This window comes from Narcine bancroftii, chromosome 3 (genome assembly GCF_036971445.1).
Source record: "Narcine bancroftii isolate sNarBan1 chromosome 3, sNarBan1.hap1, whole genome shotgun sequence".
NCBI classification, from domain to species: domain Eukaryota; kingdom Metazoa; phylum Chordata; class Chondrichthyes; order Torpediniformes; family Narcinidae; genus Narcine; species Narcine bancroftii.
The window spans coordinates 368,550,497-368,573,002 of NC_091471.1; the positions used below are offsets into that span (position 1 = coordinate 368,550,497).

At 40.7% G+C, this 22,506-nt stretch overlaps 1 protein-coding gene across 2 annotated transcripts in view; it reads right to left on the minus strand.

Annotated features, from left to right (window-relative positions):
- The window catches only part of LOC138756649 (matrix-remodeling-associated protein 7-like), a 60,977-nt gene continuing 38,471 nt past the window's right edge, over positions 1-22,506 (minus strand). The window contains exons 3-5 of one of the 2 annotated variants that reach the window (XM_069923036.1): positions 17,100-17,187; positions 11,602-11,670; positions 1-546 (exon numbers count right to left, since the gene is read on the minus strand). In XM_069923036.1, coding sequence (XP_069779137.1) covers positions 11,637-11,670; positions 17,100-17,187 — 122 coding nt within the window. In that variant the 3' untranslated portion in view covers positions 1-546; positions 11,602-11,636. The remainder of the gene's footprint in view (positions 547-11,601; positions 11,671-17,099; positions 17,188-22,506) is intronic. The other variant, XM_069923037.1, reaches the window with a different exon arrangement.

Below are 22,506 nucleotides of genomic sequence, written 5' to 3' on the forward strand. Positions count from 1 at the left end.
TGAAATGCACATCTTTATTAGCATGGGATCATATCGTGTGCTCAGAAAAACAAGGAAACATTACAATAGTAACCTTTGGAGAGTTTATTAAACAAAGTATTGACATGTAATAGATTAAGCAAATGTTGCCATTTCAGAATTACAAATGCAAGTTTCCAAACTGGAACATTCAAAATACTGTAGTCACGTACTTCAACCCTGCAACAAATTTTCCTCGAGGCTTAAACCAAATTTTTGCATTGGTGAGCAAAATAAAGTGGCTATTTTATATTAGTTATAAAGATACAAGGCTTTTTGTGAATTAAACGTAACATCGTTTGATAGTCTGTATTAGATCATAACTCAAAGCTGTGAATTATAAATGACTAAAGTAAATGCTCTATTATATTAGATTCTATAGCAACATCTATTACAGAATCTTTAACAGCATCTCCCTACTGAGGATATGCTTGGCGGGTTTTTAGCTTGATGTCTGGCAAAATTCAAGCCCTCAACCACTCAGATAATTCATGTTTAAGACTCCCAAATCGGTTCTACTCTTCTGCTCTGTAAAAAGAAGAAGAAATTCATTTGTGGACAAATTAAATACATTCTTACAAACAAAAACACTTTTGTAAAACTGTTTTCATCAAATTAATTTTGCATCAAACATGTGAAATCCAAAAATAACCTCCACATACAGAAAGTGGAGATTTGTAATAATAGTTGGTCATTTCCTCCACATAAATAAGAAAGAACACTTCTTTAAGCAGCTAGTTTCAGATGCATCAGCCTCTTTCTGGTACACAAAGCAGAGACCAGGCTGTGACAATAAATCTCAACGAGTGCCGCTGCATGAATTCCAAATAGCAGCAAGTGAGAGATTCAAGAAGGGTCCTGTAGGGCACATTTACCAAACACAAGGTGGTGGGTCTATGGAGCAAGTTGCCAAAGGAAGTTGTAGAAGTGGGTACAATTGTAATATTTAAAAGACAAAACATGGATATAAAACATTTAGAGAGAATTGTGTCAAATACAAGCAAATAGGACAAGCTTGGGGAGACAACCATATCAGCATGGACAAGTAGTGCCAAACAATCTGATTCTGTGCTGTAAAAATTACACTAAATTTGGTCCTGACCACAGGATGGAGAGCAAACTCTTCAATTTTAAGTCAAATGCTCAAATAAAAGTTCCTTGAAAATCAGTACAAGTCTGCTATGCTGAACTCTGTGCTTGATGTTAAGACAGACACTTGACTGAAATATTGTGCAAGTGAATAAAATAGTTAATGACGACAAACTTGTACATGTAGTAGTGGCCCAATTTTCAAACAGACAAAACATGAGCCATATATTTAAATTATTTGCAAATGCCTAAAAATCATTAAAGCAATGCCAGAAATACTCCGGTCAAGCAACATGTCGAAGAAACACAATTCAGGTCAATGACATTGCAGAAGAGACCAGAGATTATTGTTGTCAAACTTTGACAGTTCCTCTCCACAGATGTTCTCCATTTCAACTATTTAAGATTTTATTGTATATGTTGAACATCAAATGGGATTGGAGGGCAGTGGGAAGGAGGGAGGGAAAGTAGGGGGGATAAAAAGGGGAGAAAATGGCACTGAATATACGTAAGAGGGAAATGCTTGTATGTATTTTAATTGATATGATTCCTAGTATGAAATTTTTTTTTTAATTATTTAAGCATCATTTTTATAACAAATTTTTCCTGATTATCTAAATGCAGTGACTACACATGTGGGAAATTCAGTTGCTTAAAATCTTTAGGCCGAGCTTTCCAAGACATGCTCATAAGCGAGCAGATTCCGTCTTAAGCAGTTTCAATGATTTAGCGGTGTAAATGCACAAAAAATCATGATCTTGTATGGCATTCTCCAGGATCCCCCCCACCCCTTCATTGCACAAATTGGATGGAATCTGGAATTTTACTTTAGACCTATCGTTTTTACATATGGACTCGCAATCACAACCAAGGCAAATGACTTGATTCTGTAACAAACACGTGACTGAAATTTTATTGAGAAAACAGAACTTCTGAAATTTCCTTGTTATTCTACAATCAAAAGCATTTCTGTTTAAAAGGACCTCCTGAGTTCAATATGCTTCAGATTAAAACAATTGACCTTGTGGCCTTGATATTCTAATATTCCAGTCAACTTTAAAACCACATGAAAGTGTGAGGTGGGGGAGATGAAGAGCACATTATCGGAATCTTGGGTTCCGATGAGCTACCAAAAAATGTTCAAGCAGACATTTTAATAATTTTTCTCTCCCCCCCCTCCCCACCCCCCCTCCCCATGATGGTGCATAGTATGAATTCACAGCCACTTTTCACGATTGAAGATCATTTGTGGAATCATTCATTCCTCTGCCAAGTCCGCACAAGTGAATGACAGATGGCATGGCATCTGACACTGTTCCATAACTGAAGTGGTGGCAAAACTCAACCTTGCTGAGATTCTCAGACGGTAGCAACTGTAGGGGTGAAACAAATCCTTAGATTCTATGCCAGATCAGACCTGACAGAGGATCAGACACATTAAAGAATTCCCAATGTATAGTTCGGTTGGCTTCAAAAACAAAGAGGATTAGTGTTTGATATTTTTATGCCAAAAATGTTAGTCCCAGATGAACTTGTACAAGAATTAAATCACTGCACTGTTGACATGCTAAATGCAACTTTAAAACTAGAGATGGACCAAAGTGAAAGATTCAAAAGATCAGAAACCAGCATCAGTAGTTCAGTACTTACTGTCAAAGTGCTGACTTAGTTTCAAAAGACTGAGAATATTTGCCAATGTACAAAATGTGGGAATTTGATAAGGTGAGAAGAAAACAGATGAATGGGAAACAAATCCTAAGTTCCTCCAGGACCTCTCGTCCTGTCAATGTGCGGTGTTCAACAGAGAATTATCCATCCTCTTGACCTTTAGGTAGCAAACACTGCAGCCCTTCAAGTGAAGATAGTCCCAACAACCTTGGGTCGCAAGTCGTTATCCAGTAACATTCAGAATTTAGAATGACTCAAGTAACAAAGATACAGATAAACTTCCCAGACACTGCTGCAGTTCCCCTCCGTTTGTAGGCTCTTCAGTTTTGGGAAAGATAATGTTGGAGCAACCACAAAGAATTTTATAGCTGAAATCTTGCAGCCACAGTGAGTGATCAGTGCAACAGATGGGTGGCAACCAAATGGACTGGTTTGTCAGTAGACCTTGCATGTGCAAATCAGAGGGGGATCAAAGATTTACAATATTCTCCTTAATCTTGTTAATTGGACTGAACTATATGATTTCATCACAGCTCTTTAAAAGCAGAAAACACACTGGGCACAAGAAAGGAACATGCATCCTAGCATGTGTAGCATTGTGCTAGGAAGGAGTGAGTGCCGAGAAAGCAATGTAGAGACACATGCAGGAAGTTGTTGGCAGTATAATAACGGGAAGAAAGCAACATGAACATGAAGCATCATCTTTAATAAACCATGTCCCAGTGGTCAAGTGGTGGTTGGAAAAAGTTGGAGCCCCAGTTTTAATGAAAATACACAACTTCTCAAGCTTTGAAAGAGATATCAAGTCAATGAGCAACAGTGAACAATTAGTTCTGATGTCAGAGCTCCAGGCATGAAAAGTTTGCAAATGCCTTTCACTTTCTCATTACGACCCCAACTCACCAGGAAATAAGTCGAAAGGCTTATTACGCTGCAAATCCAAATCCTTAAGCTGGATTCCTGAAACAGACTGCATGCAGTCTCAGAAGCCAATGTCAGGGAAGCAGCAAAATGTTTAGCAAGTCAATTTAAACATCTCTGTGATCTCTCATCTCAAGGAAAGCAGGAGCCCCCCCGCCCCCCCCCCCCCCACCCCCCAATACAGATGAAGCTAATCAAACATTGTCACCCACTGAAAGATCAACAGCATTTCATTTTGTTTGGCATTTGCAGCTAATCAAGTGATAGAACCAGCTGATAATAACCAGGGGCAAGTTTTCTTTCAACGTACTTGCACTCCTTTTATATTTAGACTGGGCCGTTTGAGAAATTGATGATGAAATACAGTTCAGCTGGAACAACCTCTTGCTTCAAATCAGAATAGTTACATCTTAAAATACTGTCACTTTCACATTGGTCCTTGAACCAATTAATTCTCCTCAAAAGCATTACAAAATAGATTTCATGTTTCTTGTATACCCACTAACTCAGACTACCATTTACCTCTTTCCCTTGTATAAATTAAGCTCAGTGCAACTCAGAATTTAAGAGTTTAAAACTTCACAAAAAGCTTAGTTCAACTGTTTAAAACCAGGAAGAAATTCTCTCTTACATGATTCACTAAATATATTTAAGGATATTCAGATATTTTGAATAGAAAAATTTAAAGCTCTAACTAGTTACAGATGGACTTGCTTAAACAGGGACCTCAGTACAATTCCTATTACTTGGGTAATTTTTTTTTAAACTATTTTGATTTCTCTCAAGATTAAATCAAAGAGTTTTCACATTTGAGGTGTCAGCTGCCCTCTCGTACTTCACTGGAGTACCATTTTCTTCCAAGTAACATGTAATTAATGTTCTCAAGTGGAAGTATTCAGCCAAGAAACCTGTGGAGTAACTGTTCAGAACACAGTTGAAATAAGAGATTACAGACAGCCAGCATCATAGCAAGTTGGAAAATAAATTCCACAGGATCACTCAACTGTGTCTTTCCACTTCTGAAAGATAGCTCATGGTGTCTTGTGCACACAAAACAGACATCTGCTACTGTATAAAAACAGACAAGTCACCTAGGTCAAGGAGATCAAGTGCAACCAAATCTGAAGATAAATTTAAGTCAAAACAGCAAAATTTTGGTAATCCATCCAAAATAGGAAGTTGACATTTGTCTTTTTCCATTACTTTGGCCCAACTCTACATTTGCAATTCCCATCGCATCGAGCAAATGTTTCACATTCTTAACATACGCTGAAATGGGGCAACCTTCCTGCTTGGACCAGATTTTGCCCTTCTACCTACATGTGGCTGGATGACCAGTCTAGATCTGCAGAGATCAGATGTAGTAATGTGGTGTTAGTGGCTAAGTTAAATATTTTACTAGAATCAGTTCAAACTAATAGTCACTGAAGCAGTTATCCCTATTAATTTATGGGCTGCAACATTTTTGCCATGTCTGTGCCAACGTTTAAACACCAACTCCTCAATACTGCAATCCAAATTGATGTTGCAGAAACCAAATGCATTAGCCTCATGGAGAAGTTTATTTAACTCCCAATTATCCAATTTACTTAAAACAGAACATTTAAACTAGTGTTAGAGATTGTCATACATTGCTCCCATCGTGCAGAAAATCTCAGAACCAAAGCTCAACCACCAAGCATTTTGTTCAATCGCAGTGTGGAACATTCATGATTTGTACAAGGGATAGAGCTCATTACAACTCACTGCAGAAAAACAGTGGGTCCAGTAGAAGTGCTCAAGCACATGGTCCATTTCTGCACCAAGATGGAAATAGGGCAGTTGGGGTAATGTCCTTCGTTCTTTCTCCCAGCTGGAGGGGAAGAGGTAAAAGAAATCAAGCCAGAGAGATTAAGGAAAGAGGGGTAAAAAAAAAGGAGGGAGAAGGGTTACCAGAAATTAGAGATGCTGGTGCCATCCACCTGTTCACAGGCGCATTCTTCAATTTGCATGTGGCCTCAACTTGGCAGCAAAGAAGATAATGCAAGCAAGGGAATGAGAAGTGGCATTAAAATGGCTAACCACAACGTGATCATGGCTGCTCTGATGGACAGACCAAAGATGTTTGGCAACCCAAGCTTGCTCCATTTGTCTGTGTTCAGCCCATATCCTTCCCAATCTTTCCTATCCATGTACCCAAATGCCTTGAACATTATACTTGTTCCTCAGTTTGTTCAAACGGATGAAAAATCCTATAAATTTCTTCCCATCTTAAATGAGTGACATGTAAGATGGCAGCCCAAATTACACTTTTTTCTGCTGTACCTGTGGTAAAGAGAATCTGGTCAAAATGTTCATACAAACGGGAAAACCATTGTGCATCATAGCAAGTATTTTTTTTCCCCCCAAACGTCACTATACTTTTTAGATGTTCACAATACAAAACCAACTAAGCTAGCACTGTAGCAGCTGTCCAAAGAGTTGCAGTGAATGAGAACTGGAGGGCATTATTCTACAAGTAGAATAGGAACATGCACCAGTGAGGAAAGGTTCCCAAGCAGGATGAAGGAACAGTCTTGAGTGGAATAAGTTGCACTAACAGAACTGGCAAGGACCAGTTTGGGGTATACCGTAAACTAAAGGAATACAAGTCTCGAGCACAGTTACCTGCAACTTACGGTACTTCATTTCAATGGAAACTAGTGTAAATACTATTGAAGGAGCAAACTTCTGCTGGACAGAATAACTAAATGAGGTAGAAGCCAAGCCAGCAGCGAATACTTAAGTAACCTCAAAACTAAAGCAATTGGGATAGAGTACTTGGGTGTTAATGACACATCAACCAGTGTATTAAGTCTTTTCAATAATTTTTCATTTTAGCTTCATGTACATTGAAAAATGTGCACAATTCAAATATTTGAATGACATTGTACGACTGCAAACACGAAAATCACTGCCTTCATTTAAAAATCAGAAAATTCAACAGATTACAATGCCACAAAACAAGGTCAGAAGTGAAGGATTGAATCAGTAATATGTTACATTTCAAGAATAAGATCATAGGTCTAACATTAAGCAGGCAGTGGAAACTGGTCACAAGAGCAGTGAGTGTGGTCAGTAATTTTCTGGTAATAGCCATTTGTTACCAGGTAGAAGTGCAAAGACGAAAGAACCATAGAACAAGAAACATGTTTCTCATTTAAACAGGGGAACTGAGATGCCTGCAGAAACATGCAATTATGGAGACCATTGTTTTCTCACCTTTACAACCTTGGACTAGAAAGGAAACTGGTCGTGATGGAAAAAAGAGACAAGTCTTCAGATGTAGATTAAGACTAATATCAATTTACCATGGCACTCACACCACGGTAAATAGGAAAATTCTGGTCATGGCCCAATGATAAAAGGTTGTGGAATAGAAGGAGGTGAATGTGAACATGAACTTGTTTGCACCATCCTCTACCTGGCAGGTTATTTGCAAACAGAATCAATTTGAAAGCCAGCTCCAATGCTGACGACTGGAGAAAGACAAGGACAACAACATAGAGATAAAGATCAATTGTAACAGAAGGGTTACCAGAAATTAGAGCTTTTATAGATATGTCAAGATGAAAAGATTGGTGAAATCCAGAGTAGGTCCTTTGCAGTCAGAATCAGGGGAATATATAATGGGGAATAAGGAAATGGCAGACCAATTAAATTCTTACTTTAGTTCTGTTTTCACAAGAGAGGATACAAATAACCTCCCAAGGATGTTGGGAAACAAAGAGACTAATGCAAGGGAGGAACTGAAAGAAATCAGTATCTCTAAGGACATGGTCTTGGGGAAATTGATGGGATTGAAGGCCGATAAATCCCAAGGGCCTGATAATCTACATCCTAGGGTACTTAAAGAAGTGGACATTCAGATAGCAAATGCTTTAAGAATTATTTTCCAGAACTCGATAGACTCAGGATCAGTACCCATGGATTGGAGGGTAGCTAATGTTACCCCACTATTTAAAAAGGGGGGTAGAGAAAAAGCGGGGAATTATCGGCCGGTGAGCCTTACATCAGTAGTGGGTAAAATGATGGAATCCATTATTAAGGATGTAATAGCGGAGCATATGACTAGCAGAGAAGGGATCGGAGAGAGTCAACATGGATTTACAAAAGATAAATCATGCTTGACAAATCTATTGGAATTCTTTGAGACGGTGACAGGTAAAATAGATGGGGGAGAGCCAGTGGATGTGGTGTACCTGGACTTCCAAAAGGCCTTCGATAAGGTCCCACATAAACAACTGGCATGCAAAATCAAGGTTCATGGGATTGGGAGCAAGGAATTGATGTGGATTGAGAACTGGCTGGCAGATAGAAGACAGAGAGTTGGGATAAACTCATTTTCTGAGTGGCAGGCGGTGACCAATGGGGTGCCACAGGGATCTATACTGGGACCCCAGCTGTTGACAATTTACATTAATGATCTAGATGAGGGGATTGGATGTAATATCTCCAAATTTGCAGACGACACTAAACTAGGAGGGGTTGTGTGCACGGACGAGGGGGTCAGGAAGCTCCAGTGTGATTTGGATAAATTGGGGGACTGGGCAGATACATGTCAAATGCACTACAATGTCGATAAATGTGAGGTTATCCATTTTGGTAATACAAACCGGAGGACAGATTACTATTTGAATGGCAATAGATTGGGAGATGGGGAAGTGCAGAGAGACCTAGGGGTTCTTGTGCACCAGTCACTGAAGGCAAGCATGCAGGTACAGCAGGCCGTTAAAAAGGCAAATGGTACGCTTGCCTTCATATCAAGAGGGTTTGAGTATAGGAATAAGGATACCTTACTGCAGCTGTACAGGGCCTTGGTGTGACCCCACCTGGCGTATTGTGTGCAGTTTTGGTCACCTTATCTAAGGAAGGATGTTCTTGCGATGGAGGGAGTGCAGAGGCGATTCACCAGGCTGATACCTGGAATGGCAGGAATAACTTATGAGGAAAGATTGCGCACTTTGGGATTGTACTCGCTGGAGTTTAGAAGATTGAGAGGGGATCTCATAGAGACATATAAAATTCTGGAAGGACTGGACAGAATGGATATGGAAGGGATATTTCCAATGGTGGAGGAGTCCAGAACCCGGGGCCAAGGTTCGAGGATAATAGGCAAACCATTTAGAACCGAGATGAGGAGGAATTTCTTTACCCAGAGGGTGGTGAATCTGTGGAATTCATTGCCACAGAGAGCAGTAGAGCCAGGTTCATTGAATATATTTAAGAGGGAATCAGATGTGTTTCTTCAGTATAAGGGAATTGGGGGTTACGGAGAGAAGGCGGGGGACGGGGTACTGAACTTTAAGATCAGCCATGATCTCATTGAATGGCAGAGCAGGCTTGAAGGGCCGAATGACCTACTCCTGCTCCTATCTTCTATGTTTCAAAGTGAACATGGCAAACACAAGTTATTAAGGAAATGGAAACTACCTGTAATTATTTCACTTTGGTTCACAAATTACATGTCAACTATTTCCAAGTTATTGAACACTAGACATCAACCAACACCAAAGACAATGTATGGTCTTGCCAGCAGATTGGCCAAGCACAAGGAGTAAAGGACCAAATACTTGATACAACTGATTCTGCAAGAAACCTTCAAGTTTTAAATTAACTTGCAAATGAGGATAGAATGACAGATTTTCTCAAGACAAGGTTGCACTGGAATCAATGTCAATGAAAAGCAAATTTAGGGAATGAAGAACAAGCTTAAACTGTTTGTAGAACATGACTGGTGCATTTTTTCCCCCATCCAAAACATGGTGGTCTGTGGCCAAGATGGCAGTGCCCATGCTGAGCAGCCCAGACCTTTTGGGTTGTGTGCTCTGGGGGAAGCAGATGGCCAGTGCAGGATACCAGAGTGGGAGCACACATTGCCAAGGACCAGCAGCCAGGAAGACCCAACAGGGAAGGAGTCCATTGCAAAGGATGAGAAAATGGTGGAGGGGGTGGGTGGCGGGGTTTGGCAGCCAAACTCTCAGCAGGCTGCAGGAAAATGGGAACAGGATCTGGAAAGGTGCCAATGGCAAGCTGAAGAACCTCTGGCATTAACAGCTCCCTAATTGCTTCAGGAATTCTGAAGCAAGGAAGGTGACTTGACAGAGCAGAGGGATCTGGTCATGCAGATGCATAATTCCTTGAAAGTGGTGTCACAAGTAGATAGGATGGTAAAGAGAACTTTGAGTACATTGGTCATCTTAAAGTATTGAGAGTATGAGTTGAAATGTTATATTGAAGTTGCTTAGGGCATTGGTGAGGTAAAATTTGGAGTACTGTGTGGATTTTTGGTCACCTGCCCACAGGAAAGATACCACCTTGGAAAAGTGCAGAAAATTTAGAAGGATGTTGCCATGACCTCAATAACTACTACAGAGAAAGGTTGGAGAGGTTACAACATTATTCTTTGAAGCAGCAAAGAATGAGGGGAGATTTGATGGAGGTACACAGAACAATGAGGGATTGGGGTATATAAATGCAAACAGGGCTTTTCCACCCCACTGAGATTAGACAAGAAATACATGTTGGTTAAGGGTGAAAGGTGAAATGTTTAACATTGGGAAGAAATTCTTCACTCAGGGTGATGGAAGTGTGGAATGACCTGCCAGCAGAGGTGGTGGATGTGCGCTTGATTTTGACATTTAAGGTAAGATTGAGTTGCTACATGGATGGGAGGGCAATGGAGGCTATTGCCTAGGTGTAGGTCAATGGGATTAGCCAGGACAGTAGAGCATAAACTAGATGGGCAAAGGGCCTGTTGCTGTGGTGTGTTCGATGCCAAAGGAATAATTTGTAATGAGCAGCTATGAAAGTGGAAGAATTTGGAAGCAAATGGACCATTTAACCAAATCTCCAGGTTTTCAAGAGAATCCAAGGGTACAGGTCTCTTTTGGCCACTAGATGTAGTCCTTGAACAAAAGTGATCCAAGCTTTTCAGAAGCGAAACAGGATGTGAACAAAGATATTCACTTTTTTTTCCCAAGTTCAAGTTTCTAAAATCCAAGAATGCCTTGATTACTATTAACAAAGGTTGAAGGAGCGATCCAGAGATCAAAATCATAGATTACCATCCACTTTCAAATGAGCAGACTCAGGCGTTCAGCTGTCATGAGCAAGGGAAATTTTGGTCAACAGCTTATTTCTGGCCTCAAAGGAGAGAAAGAGTCAACTCTGCAGTTAAATCCATACCTTAATCAGCTTAATTTGTAGGTAACAGTCAAAAACTTATCAAAATCATGCTTATTACCACCAAAACAGTCAATATGAGAATAGTCACTTTCTAACCTCATCTGTGAATGAATGCATGCATGGATGGGCAGTCGGTGTAGGTGCATTTACACAGTGTGGGGATGGGAAGGCACACAATTAGAGGGAAAACGGTGAAAAATAATGAGCTGTGATAAGAGCGTTACACCTCCCGTGAAACTGACTTTTGGAACTTTATAAAAATGGGAAGAAAGATCTGTAGAATATGGACGATGCAATGATTTTTGTGTCAGGAGTGAAGATGGTACCAGGTGGAAATGAGATAGAGGCAAGTAACTCCCACACCAAGTGGGAGACACACCATATCATTGAATGCCATGTAGCCATAACGTACTCAAGAAAATTTTTCAGTGAACATCAAAACAAATATATTGGGTGGGATCTTTCGAAGCTTGTATTCAGGTTTTGTACATTAGGGTTAGGGATTAAATATATTCTCACAATTTTTCTTGAATCTTCTCCCAAGATAGTTTTCCAGTGACTTAATCAGTTAATACAAGCTTTAAAAAGGTTTGAAAAGATTTTGGTAAAAATAGTCAGGCAATCAGTCAGAGCAACGGACACGGGAAGTGTTACATGGAAGAACATGCATGGGGCATACTGAAAATAGACAAGCCTTACCAAAACATGGTTACATAAATCATCGAGCTTAGAACCTACACGGAGGTGAGGTCGGGGGTTAACTCAACCCTGCAATGAAACGTCAGGAAGAAAGATTGGCAACGCTCAAAAGAAAAAAGCAGCACAGCTATGTTAAAACCAAAATTGACACTAACATTCAAAAATACAAATGCAATATGTTGTGCACAAAATAAAGCAACTTATGAATAGCCTTGAAATTTTGCACAAATCAATTTTACTCGTTCGAGAAATGGAGACGAATACCAAACACTACTTTCCAGCAACTGGTATTTCAGGAAGAAATTGATGTCTTCAGTTTAAAAAAAATGTTGAAACCTTAGTACTCTTCTGCTTTCATCACCAACACCACTTTCCAGATAAAACAAAATCAAAAGCAAAATTTGTATTTGAAGTCAGTTTATCAATTGTCCAATCAGGAACAGCAGAAAATGATTCCAGTGGTGAGGTGAGAATGATTCCAAAGTGACAGATGGGATTGGTTGGCAGGAGGAGGGCTATGTGCCCCTGGTGATGCTTTAGAAAAGTCCATCGACTCATTTAGGTAAAGTCAAACAACAGTGACGAGTTCCTCAAGCCCTTCATTTTACTCGTTTGGCAATTTTACTCAAAATAACATCCTCCACATCCTTGGGGCATCTCATGTGATAAACAGCCAAATGACTCCCTTTGACAAATACAAGAGTAAATTTGGTAAAGCCCCACTTGACCACCCTATTTTTGCTGCAGATAGTTAAGAACTTCATACACCACAGGTAGAGCTGCATGTGAACAAAACCTCTGGAACAGAGGATAAACTGTACACGTGCTACACTTCCACTGAACTGGCTGCACTGTCTGTCTAGTTTGCACAATGAAAATCAAGACAAAGTCAAAATTAAAAAGTTTAGAGTGGTTACCAGAGTGTATACAGGGCATCACCTACAACCTTGAGATGCTTTTTACCTGCAGGCGAGGCAGAATTAACACTTATTGATTGTGCAAAAAAACTGTACACCATGTAAACGTGTAAACAAACTGTGCAAAACAGAGGGGGGTGCGGAAAAATCACTAAAGTGCAAAAGTAAGAGTCCTTAAATGAGTCCCTGCTTGAGTCTGATGGTGGAGGGTAGTAGCTGGTCCTGAACCTGGTGGTGAGTATTTTGTGGCACCGATACCTCTTTCCTGATGGTTGCAACAAGAACAGAGCATGTGCTGAGTGACGTGGATCCTTGATGATTGCTGCTGCTCTCCCTACTCTCCTAGCAGCATTCCCGATAGTGGGAAGGGTTTTGCCTGTGATGTACTGGGCCGTTTCCACTCACTTTTGCAGAGCTTTCTGTTCAGAGAGAGTGGTGCCCCATTTCAGACTGTGATGCAGCCAGTCTACACTTTCCACTGCACATCAGTAGAAGTTTGCCTAGGCTTTCAATATCATACCAAATCTTCACAAACTCAAGAAAGTACCTGCTTTCTTCACAATGATTCATGTGTTGAGTCCAGGAAAGGTCTTCAGAAATAGTGACCCCCGGGAATTTTAAATTTAAATGTCATGATGGGATCTATACATAGTCAGAGGGAATGACAGGAACAGGAAGTGTGCTGCAATTTCCTGTAGTTACCATGTTGTCCAAAATTTCTGGTCCATTTGCAACCTCAAACTTTGCTTTTTTAACATCTCTGTAACCTTCCACCCACTTAAAGAACCATCAACATCCTTTTAGGAAGCTGAATGCTGCCCAAATATATTCAAACCCATCAGCTCATTCTGAACTCCAGCAGATACAAACCATGCAACCAGCTCGGTTGAGAATGTGCACAACAGCTTTGGGACAGATTAAAAGGTAGGGCACAAAAAGTCAAAGGAGAATTCTCTTCAAATCTTTTCATTCAAGAAGAATGCTGCCACTAAAAACTGAGATGGCTACTAATCTCAATGAGAATTTGAGTTCTTGTTTGAGTTAATTTCTTGGAAACAAATGCATTTTAAGTCATGTCTTCCATGTTTGAATAACTGAAGGAATTCCAAATGAAACTTTATCAAGCAATTCTTAATACGATGAAACAAACCACAGGGGTGGTCATTAAAACTACAAAATCAATTTGATTCATTATTACTTAAACATCTAAACCAGCATTTTAAAATCCTGGTCTTCAGAGAAATCTGGGTCAACGTAATTTCCCAAGCCAGCCAAAGTTTGATGAGATTTTATAAGCCGTGCATCCCCCGAGCAAATTTTGTTCATTGGTATTCAAACCTGACCAGCGCTCAACTTTCAAAGCTACAGGCAAGTTTAGATCAGACACTATTTCCAGATCAGATATTATCTATTGTCATGCAATAAAATAGAAGTGAAATATTACACAAATTTGCCTTTCATCTGCCACAAGGCAGATAGCAGGCACCCCTTAAAGTCAGAGAAAGAAAAGCAAAAGAAAGTCTGTCTGTCCTCCAGAATCAATGTCCACGGATTTGCCTCCAATACGGCTACACAAGCCTCAGACCATCAGCAACCTGAACAATCCAAATCTCAGACATGAGGAGGAAGCCTCCAGACCCCAGGGCACTTCAGGAGCCCTCCTTGGCCTCAGCATCCTCTCAAATCCAAGTTGTGATACTCATGAGCCAACCTCGTCACCAGCAGCCTTTGTGGGATCCTTAACCGCAAGTCACTAACAGCACGCAGTCGCAGAGCCCCTCACTGGTCTGTCACCCTCCTTAGGGTCTTCTCCTCTGCTTCTTTTTTGCTGGGGGGGGGGGGAAAAAGAAGGTCTTCCAGTTACTGGTGCCCTGTGCCAGTCCACTGCTCCCTCAGAGTCTGAAACCCCGAGGACAAAGTTGTTCACTACCAAGCTATTTAAATTTATCCCTGATCATTTGCATAATATTTTTGGCGTCATACAAACTAGAAAAGTGTCAGTGTTCAAGATGAAAGCTCAAATTGGAACAAAATTTGTGGGAAATTAAGTTCAAGTTAGCTGTGAAAACTTTATCAGATGATATCCTGAGTTGGTTTAAACTTCATTAGAAGCCATCTAGAATTTCTCAGATTTCAATAGTACCCACATTGCATTCCAGAAATACAAAATTGCTCAAGTCATGTGAACAGCCCCAAAAACAATTTGACCCTACCCCACGAATATTTAAATTTTACTCAGGTAAACCCAGGAGAGTGGAGACACTGGGCTGCTCTGAAGGGTTCAACGCTCGGTTCTAATGCCAGCTGCTCACTACAGGCATTAAATGGCCTATCAGGAAAAAGAGTCTTTTAAAACCAAAATCCTGCAACCAAGGGCAGTGCCTGAGCTCGGCAGTAGCTATGAGGGGTTGTGGACTCTGGGCATAGCAGCAGACTGATGCAGAGAGCCAGAAACACAGGGGAAACCCCCCCACCATTGAGAAGGGGGAAGAGCGGATCGCCTACAGGACAGTGACCACACCCACAGACCAGCAAAGCTCTGAGCAGCCGAAGGACCCTACAGGATGTTGGCCATGGAGTCAGAGCAGTAAGGGGCTCAGTGGCTGAGGGATCCACAATGGCTGCAAGTGACTGGCGACCAGGGAACCTGCTCTGGCTCATAGGTTCCAGGTTTTGGACCCAGTGTGCTGAGGGCAAGAAGGGCTCTGAAAGGGCCCTGGGCAATGAAGGCTTCCTCCACCTGTTGGAGGTTTGAATATGGGCTCTGTTTGGCAACGGTTTGAGCCTTGTGCAGCTGCCGATATGCTGGAAGTGAACCTCAACACTCAGACTCTGGAGGGATTCTCTTTTGCTTCTCTTTCTCTGGCTGCTTGGGGCACCAGGCAATGCTACCGGCGATTCTGTGCACTGTGACATTTCTGGTTTATTACATGAAAATAAATACTATCTGATCTAATGACTTGTGACATTTTATTGCTGGAATTTCTGAACCATAATTCATGGTTTTGTTTTTTCCTCCCCACATATCAGAAAATACCCTCAAGGGAGGGGGGGGGAGAAAAAGTCACTGTATATGTGTGAAAAAGAAAAAGTGTACATCATGGCTAATGTGATTTATGGTGTAAAAAAAAAGTTTGTGCCAAAGCTCCCAAAAGTACAATCTACCATGATAAATAGAATTGACCACTCATGCACATTGGGAACATATTGAAGAGCATCAATGTGTCCAGTTGTTATGCAAGTGAGGAATTGCTCATGGATGCATCCCCAAAATTCTCAGAGGTTAGTGAAGAGCAGTTTGCTCAAGTATACGACTACAAAAAGTTCACTTAGATGTTGGGACAGTGAAACATTGATTGAACCTCGTGGAGATGAATAAGAAACTTTGGGGTCTAGTGCAATACACAAAAATGCTGGAGAAACTCAGACCATCAGGATGCTGCGTGACGGGTTAGATTGCTTCTGCACTTTTGTAAATAAACCATATCACTGTTTCAAATGGTGTACATTTTGGCCATGTATTAACTGTAATATGATTACTGAGCACTGAAAACAAGAAGGGCTGGAAAAATAAACCAATGAAGAATATTGGATCAGATAAATGATCTGCATCATTAGTTCGGTTTATAAAACGGGAAATGCAACTTAAACTGTGCAAATTAAACAATGCTATTCATTCCAGATTTGTGAACAAACGGCCTGGTTAGCATCAACACTAGTTATGGTATAAATAAAAGCAATTAATTACAAAAACAAGGGACCTTAAGGAAAGGATTATGATTCAATGAATTGGGCGATATATTCCCTTCATACGGAATCAAAATAACTTCAATTCACATTTACTCAAGAAATGCTCTACTCACTGCAAGGTCAAATAAAATGTGAGAAATGCACACTAATGTATGTTCTCTAACCCCTATCCTGCATCAAATTTTGTTTCTTTCAGTTTCCAACATGGTTCCAACTACAATTTTGCTTTCCACATGCAAATGGATGTCAATTCCGTGCACTGCTTCACTCAAAGGTTTTTTGGAAATTGCAGGAAGTCTCTCATTTCAGGGGCTTAGAACTGTTCATTTCCACAAGTTTTAAAATGAATTCAAATTCAAAGCAGACACAAATTACAAAACATAAGAGGCACACTGAAGCCCACCATTTTTCAACACTTACTGCACATTACTCAACCATATCTACCATTCAGTAAAAAGGGGGAAACTAGCAAGAGTTGATGACATTCAGGTTCTGTTCATTTCTCATTGGTCGTACGACAGACTCGCCAACTCACAGCTCCTGCAAGGCTTTTGACTTGGTGCGCATCAAGATCTTGACACAACTCGGGCTTAGTTGATACTCCAAGGCTTAAATAGTACCATTTCCAAAATCTTTCCCTGACTTGCCACCATGGTGCCACTTGGCAGACAAGTTCCTAAAAATATGGTGATGCAAATTTTACATAGTTTCCACAGTGCAGAGCTACTTATTTTAGACGCTTACTTCTGAATTAAAATTATCAGAATATTTGAAGTTTACAGAAGGGGACAAGTTTTGGCAGTTCACTCAAATTTTTATCAGTTGACATACCGTTGCTCTTCCTCCACTTGTTCTTTAGTCAATGTCTTTTCATAGCTGCTCTGTCGAATCTTGCCTGGATGGTACTCAACGCCACCATCTGGAAAAACAAACCAACCTCAGATCTATACATTCACAAGGTCCAAAACACTGAACAGGCTGTGGAGGTACATTAAAAAAATAAATCAAAACAAGTCTGAGTACATAATAATTAAGTAGCTAAATTCATGCTCAAAGAAATCCACAAGGTGTCAAGGCTGAAATGCTAAATTAGTGGATTTTGAACATTGAAGCTACATTTCTCCATATTTCACCAATCTCTCCCTTCTCCTCCCCATCGAGCTTTCATGTTTCAATGCCAAAACCTTTGGTTTAATAACTTATTTCTTCACTATTTAGAAAGACATCCCAAACTATCCAATGAATGAAAATTCTCGCAATGCTTATCAGGAATGTGCATTTGCAACATGAAGCATTCTGCTAAGAAAACCAAACAGGGTCCTTTGGAAGAGTCTCGTTGGAATAGCCTTGGAAAGACTCTAAAGGGAAGTTTGCAATTAATTTACAAGGTAAATCAGAACATTCTTATTAATACAATGTTGATCTATATTTCTTTATTTAGGCCATGGTCAAAGTAGAAAATTTGCTTAGAAACAAATTGCTCAGGATTGCAAAGGCTGATGTCCTCAATGATCTTTGGACCAAATATCATAATTATTAAAAAAGTCCACAGATTCTGCAAAATCTGATTTTTTTTCTACCTTATAATTTAGTTTGTCAAATTCAAGTTTGATGGCTACTTTAAAGATTTTCGCACATTCTCACATTGCTACAATGGTCTTTAAAAAAAACTTGTTCCTCTTGCCCATACCTTCAGTATTTTTAGGTGTTGAACAACTACAGTTTTTTTTAATAGAGTTTTATATTCATGGTCTTCCTTTTAAACTCAGCGTGCAGCTTGAGAGCCAATACAGGCAATGGACAATTTAAAATATGGCACAGCGCATTTGATGGGGCCATCAGGAACTTAACCAGTGCGCATCATCGGCTGCAAATCACGGTGTAAATTGACAATACAACCGCATTTTAAAATCTGAAATTAGCAGCAGAGAGCTAATGGGACCTGACCTATTACTCCACACAAATCAAGACATCAAGTGAAATTTGTCGGCCAAAGTTAGATTTTGCTCAACTGTCATTGTAACCAAAATGCTGCTGAACGGAGTTTATAGAACATTATAGCCCATCTTGTCTGTGGTAAACTATTTTTCTGCCTGGGCCCACTGACTTGCACTCAGTTCATATCCCTCCAAACCCCTTAAGTCCATGTATCCATCCATTTTTTTTCTCAACCTCAAAATTGAGCCTGCATTTACCAATTCTACTGGCAGTTCATTCCACACTACCACCACTCGACATGAAGTTCCTCCTTGTGCTTCCTTTAAACTTCCTTCTCCCCTTTCACCCTTAACTCTTGTCCTCTCATTTGTATCTCACCCAATCTCAGTGGAAAAAGCTTGCTTGCATTTACTGTACTCTCTTCACATCTTCCTGCTTTTGTACTCTAAATTAAGTCCTCACTTGTTTAACCTTTCCCCAAAAATCAGTTCCTCATGTCCTGGCAACTTTCTCATAAATGTTCCCCACACTCTCAAAATTTTATTGATATCTTTCCTGCAGTTAGGTGACCAAAACTGCACAAAATACTTCAAATTTGGTCTTGTACAACTTCAGCATAATATCCCAACTCCTGTACTCAATACTTTAATTGATGAAGGTCAAGATGCCAAAAGCTCCCTTTATAACCCATGTCACCACTTCCAGTGAATTATATACCTGTATTCACAGATCCCTCTGTTCTATACACTCCTCAGTGCCCTACCATTTGCGGTGCATGTCCCACCTTGGTTTGCCTTCCCAAAGTCCTTCACCTCACATTTTTACAAATTCTAATGATCAGAACAAGTATTTTTAAGAGTTCTAAGGCATCAGTGAATCGCTTACTTGCCATGCTTAGATCCACCACCACCAGTGGCAAGATCTCCCATATGGTTGACAAGGCCAGAATTTACCACGCCTGTGTCTTCACCAAAAGAACTGCAGTGTTCGACAGCAAATTTTGGTGAAGATCCACCAATACCGATTGAAATAGCCAAGGTTTGGGTGGAGCAATAATATCAACGATGGTCACTCAGTCTTATCTCTGAGAATCAATAGTGTGGTGTCAAGTGGTCCTGGCAAAACTCAAAATGAGCATTAAATGGCAGATTAACTAAGTACAGCAAAATCTCTTATCCACAATTCAAGCAATTGACAAAAAAAAACGCAAATAGGTAAAAATACAAAAGTTTAAAATTGCTGCCCACTAGAGGTCAGCTCATGCAATCTCAAGTTACTGGCAAATTCTCTGTAAATCATGAAAATCTGCAAACACTGTGGTTGAAGTCAAAACACAAAATGCTGGAGAAACTCAGTGCCCTTCATGTAGAAAAGGTAAAAATGTATGGCCTTGATGAAGGGTCCAAGCATGAAACATCGGTTATGTATTTTTAGATTTACTACATAAAGGACACTGTTTGACCACCTGAGTTTCTCCAGCAAATCATTTATGCTGAATCATAGGTTCTAGATACCAGGGGTTTTACTGTACTGCAGTACTTAATAGCATTGTCAGTTAAATCTTCCATCACTTATTTGATAGAAGACCAAGATTAAGAAGCAAATTTCATTGGTGTGATGTTCTTATCGTTAATTGTGCCTCATGAATAGCTTCTTGAGTTGCCAAGGCCAGCGCATGATGACGGGGCTATAAATAACTGCAACATTCACAATCCATGCATTGGCTGAAGGACTCAAGGGCAGCACAGTTGGTATAACGGTTAGCACAACGCCTTTACAGTGCCAACAATTGGTAATCAAATCCTACACTGTATGAGTTTGCATGTTCTCCCAGTATCTACATAGGTTTTCCCTCAGGCTCCAGTTTCCTCCCACCATTTGAAATGTTCCAGGGGTGTACGTTAATTGGGTGTAAATTGGGCAGCATGAACACATGGGCCCAAGTGGCCTGTTACTGTGCTCTATGCCCAAAGTCAATTTTTTTTTAAATTGTGATTTATACTTGTTCTCCCTCTACTTACCAAAAATAGTCTGATTGAAATATCTATGGAACTCAGCAGTCTTAATGGTGATGTCATCAAACTAATCTTGATAGATTATGAACCTTTCCTTATTCTGTGCCCAGATATCATCTGTCTGCTTCCAGATAGCCATAAACATTCACCAGCTGAAGATCAGGTTTCCTTGCTCGTCTCCAACTTTATGCCAATAAACAATAGGACAAGCATCAACATCTGAAAACTACTCCCATCATATCTGTTCCCACCAATAGAATGGTGGTAATCAGAGATTGACAGATGACTAACAGACTGTATTAAAGGAGTGACTTCGAGAGTTCATTTCAGGCTGTGGCTCAACAGTCTCAGACAGATCTCGTAGTTTATTGATTTGAATTATTGGCTTGTGCAGAGATCTCAGCCAAAGGAGTGAATTCATTGTACAGGCTATTCAGAATCTTCAAGACAATATTCCATGTCAATATCCACCACTCAGACAACCCTTCTAGTAATTAATGGTTAAGGTACAAAAAAAAAAATCACATGAATTAGGATAATGTCTCAAGCCTAGCTTCAGTATAATCAAGTGGATTACAACAGAATTGACCAAATTGGAGAGGTAACTTGGGCAAAAGAGGACAGACCATCAAACTCTGGGCATAAACAAACTCGAAACATGTACAAGTCACTTGAAAATGTGACAGATTTTTAAAAAGCCAAGCAACACTCATTTCTCTTCAAAGAAGACCAATGTTTGGCTTAGATTTGCATTTAGCTGCAGAATCTGGAAATCCTTCTTGCACCTATTAAACTCCAAAAGACACCTTTAGAAGATGAAGCTTAAAATTCTAATTTTTTAAAAAATAAACCTTACAAGAATCAGCTGAATGAATAAATCAGGGCAGGCAGTGCTATACCCAATCAGTCAAAATTTAAATGTGTTCAAGACAAACATAATTCTGTGAGAGTGAACGTCCAAGGAACCCAAGATAAAAGGAACCAAAGAGCAGCTATGAACCATCAAAACAACAGACAAGGCCCTCAATATCAAAAATGTGCAGGGGATGCTTAAAGGGGGCAGAAAATCATGAATTGACCAGAAATTTTAGGGCACAAACTCAAGAGCAATAGGACAGTAAGGTCATTGGGCCACATGACACTACATGGAGGCAGTGGATGTGCACAAAGCCTTAAATGGGGACATCAGCCAAAAATCCTTGTTAATATGATTCTGCCATCTTAAAGCAGGGAGTGATGAAACCAAGGTCAAAGACACATGTGAAACGAGACGTTCAACCCACACCACACAGTCAACATCAACTTCAAAGGTTTCATATTCAAGGCTGTGACTATTGGGATTAATTGGTGCTGGGGCTTTTGCTGGGTCATCATTAATGGGGGGGGGGGGGGAGGACGTGGACATGTCCTCGGGGCTGCGCAAAGGAGCTTTTAGGTGGAGCGCAGTGTGCGCAGTACTGGCCCCACCCTTTACACCCATGGTTCGTGTCCCGTGGCCAAGCAAGCCGGGACTTGGCAGCGAGGTCCTTGGGTCGTAGATTTTATATCAGAGTGACCTTCTCCTATGCAGGTTTCTTACCCGGGCTGGAGGGGCCTGCCTCCCCTCCTAGGTCAGACCATACCTGGTCGCAATTCAACCTGTTGGCCTCCCCCTGCTTCTCGGGGCCTCCGCCTGCTTCACTCTGCCGAGGCCGGGACCACCGCCTCCCCCTCGCTTCTGCCCGGACCGGGGCCTCCGCCTGACTCACACTACCGAGCCCAGGGCCGTCACCTCCCCCTCGCTTTTGCCCGGATCGGGGCCGCCGCTGGCCCATCTAACACTTCCTGGATCTGCCTCCATCTAAAGAGGCAACTAGCCAGTCTCAAATTAGCCTGACTATACTCTCACCCAGCCTAGGAAGGATGTCATTCTTTTATCCCAATTTCACCATCAAAGGAGGCACTGCTACCTCAACTGTCCTCTTTACTGAAATGCCCTCAAGGAGAGAGTTCTTCACCATCTTTCTTCTATTTATCCAGTCACCTCATTACCTGGGGCAGAACATTCCCATTTTCCACTTTCCAACCTCAGCATTCAATGGATTATCATTCACAATTTCAACTTGTTCCAACCTGATCCCACCTCGAATCACATCTTTCTTCATCTCACAGTGACCAGTCATTTGGCCACTCCCTGATCCACTTGTGGCCTTGCTGACCACTCTCATGGCATTGGAAGGTACCAAAGATGATACAACAGCTGTCTATTTCTCCCCTTCCCATCATCTGAGGACCCTATCATTCCA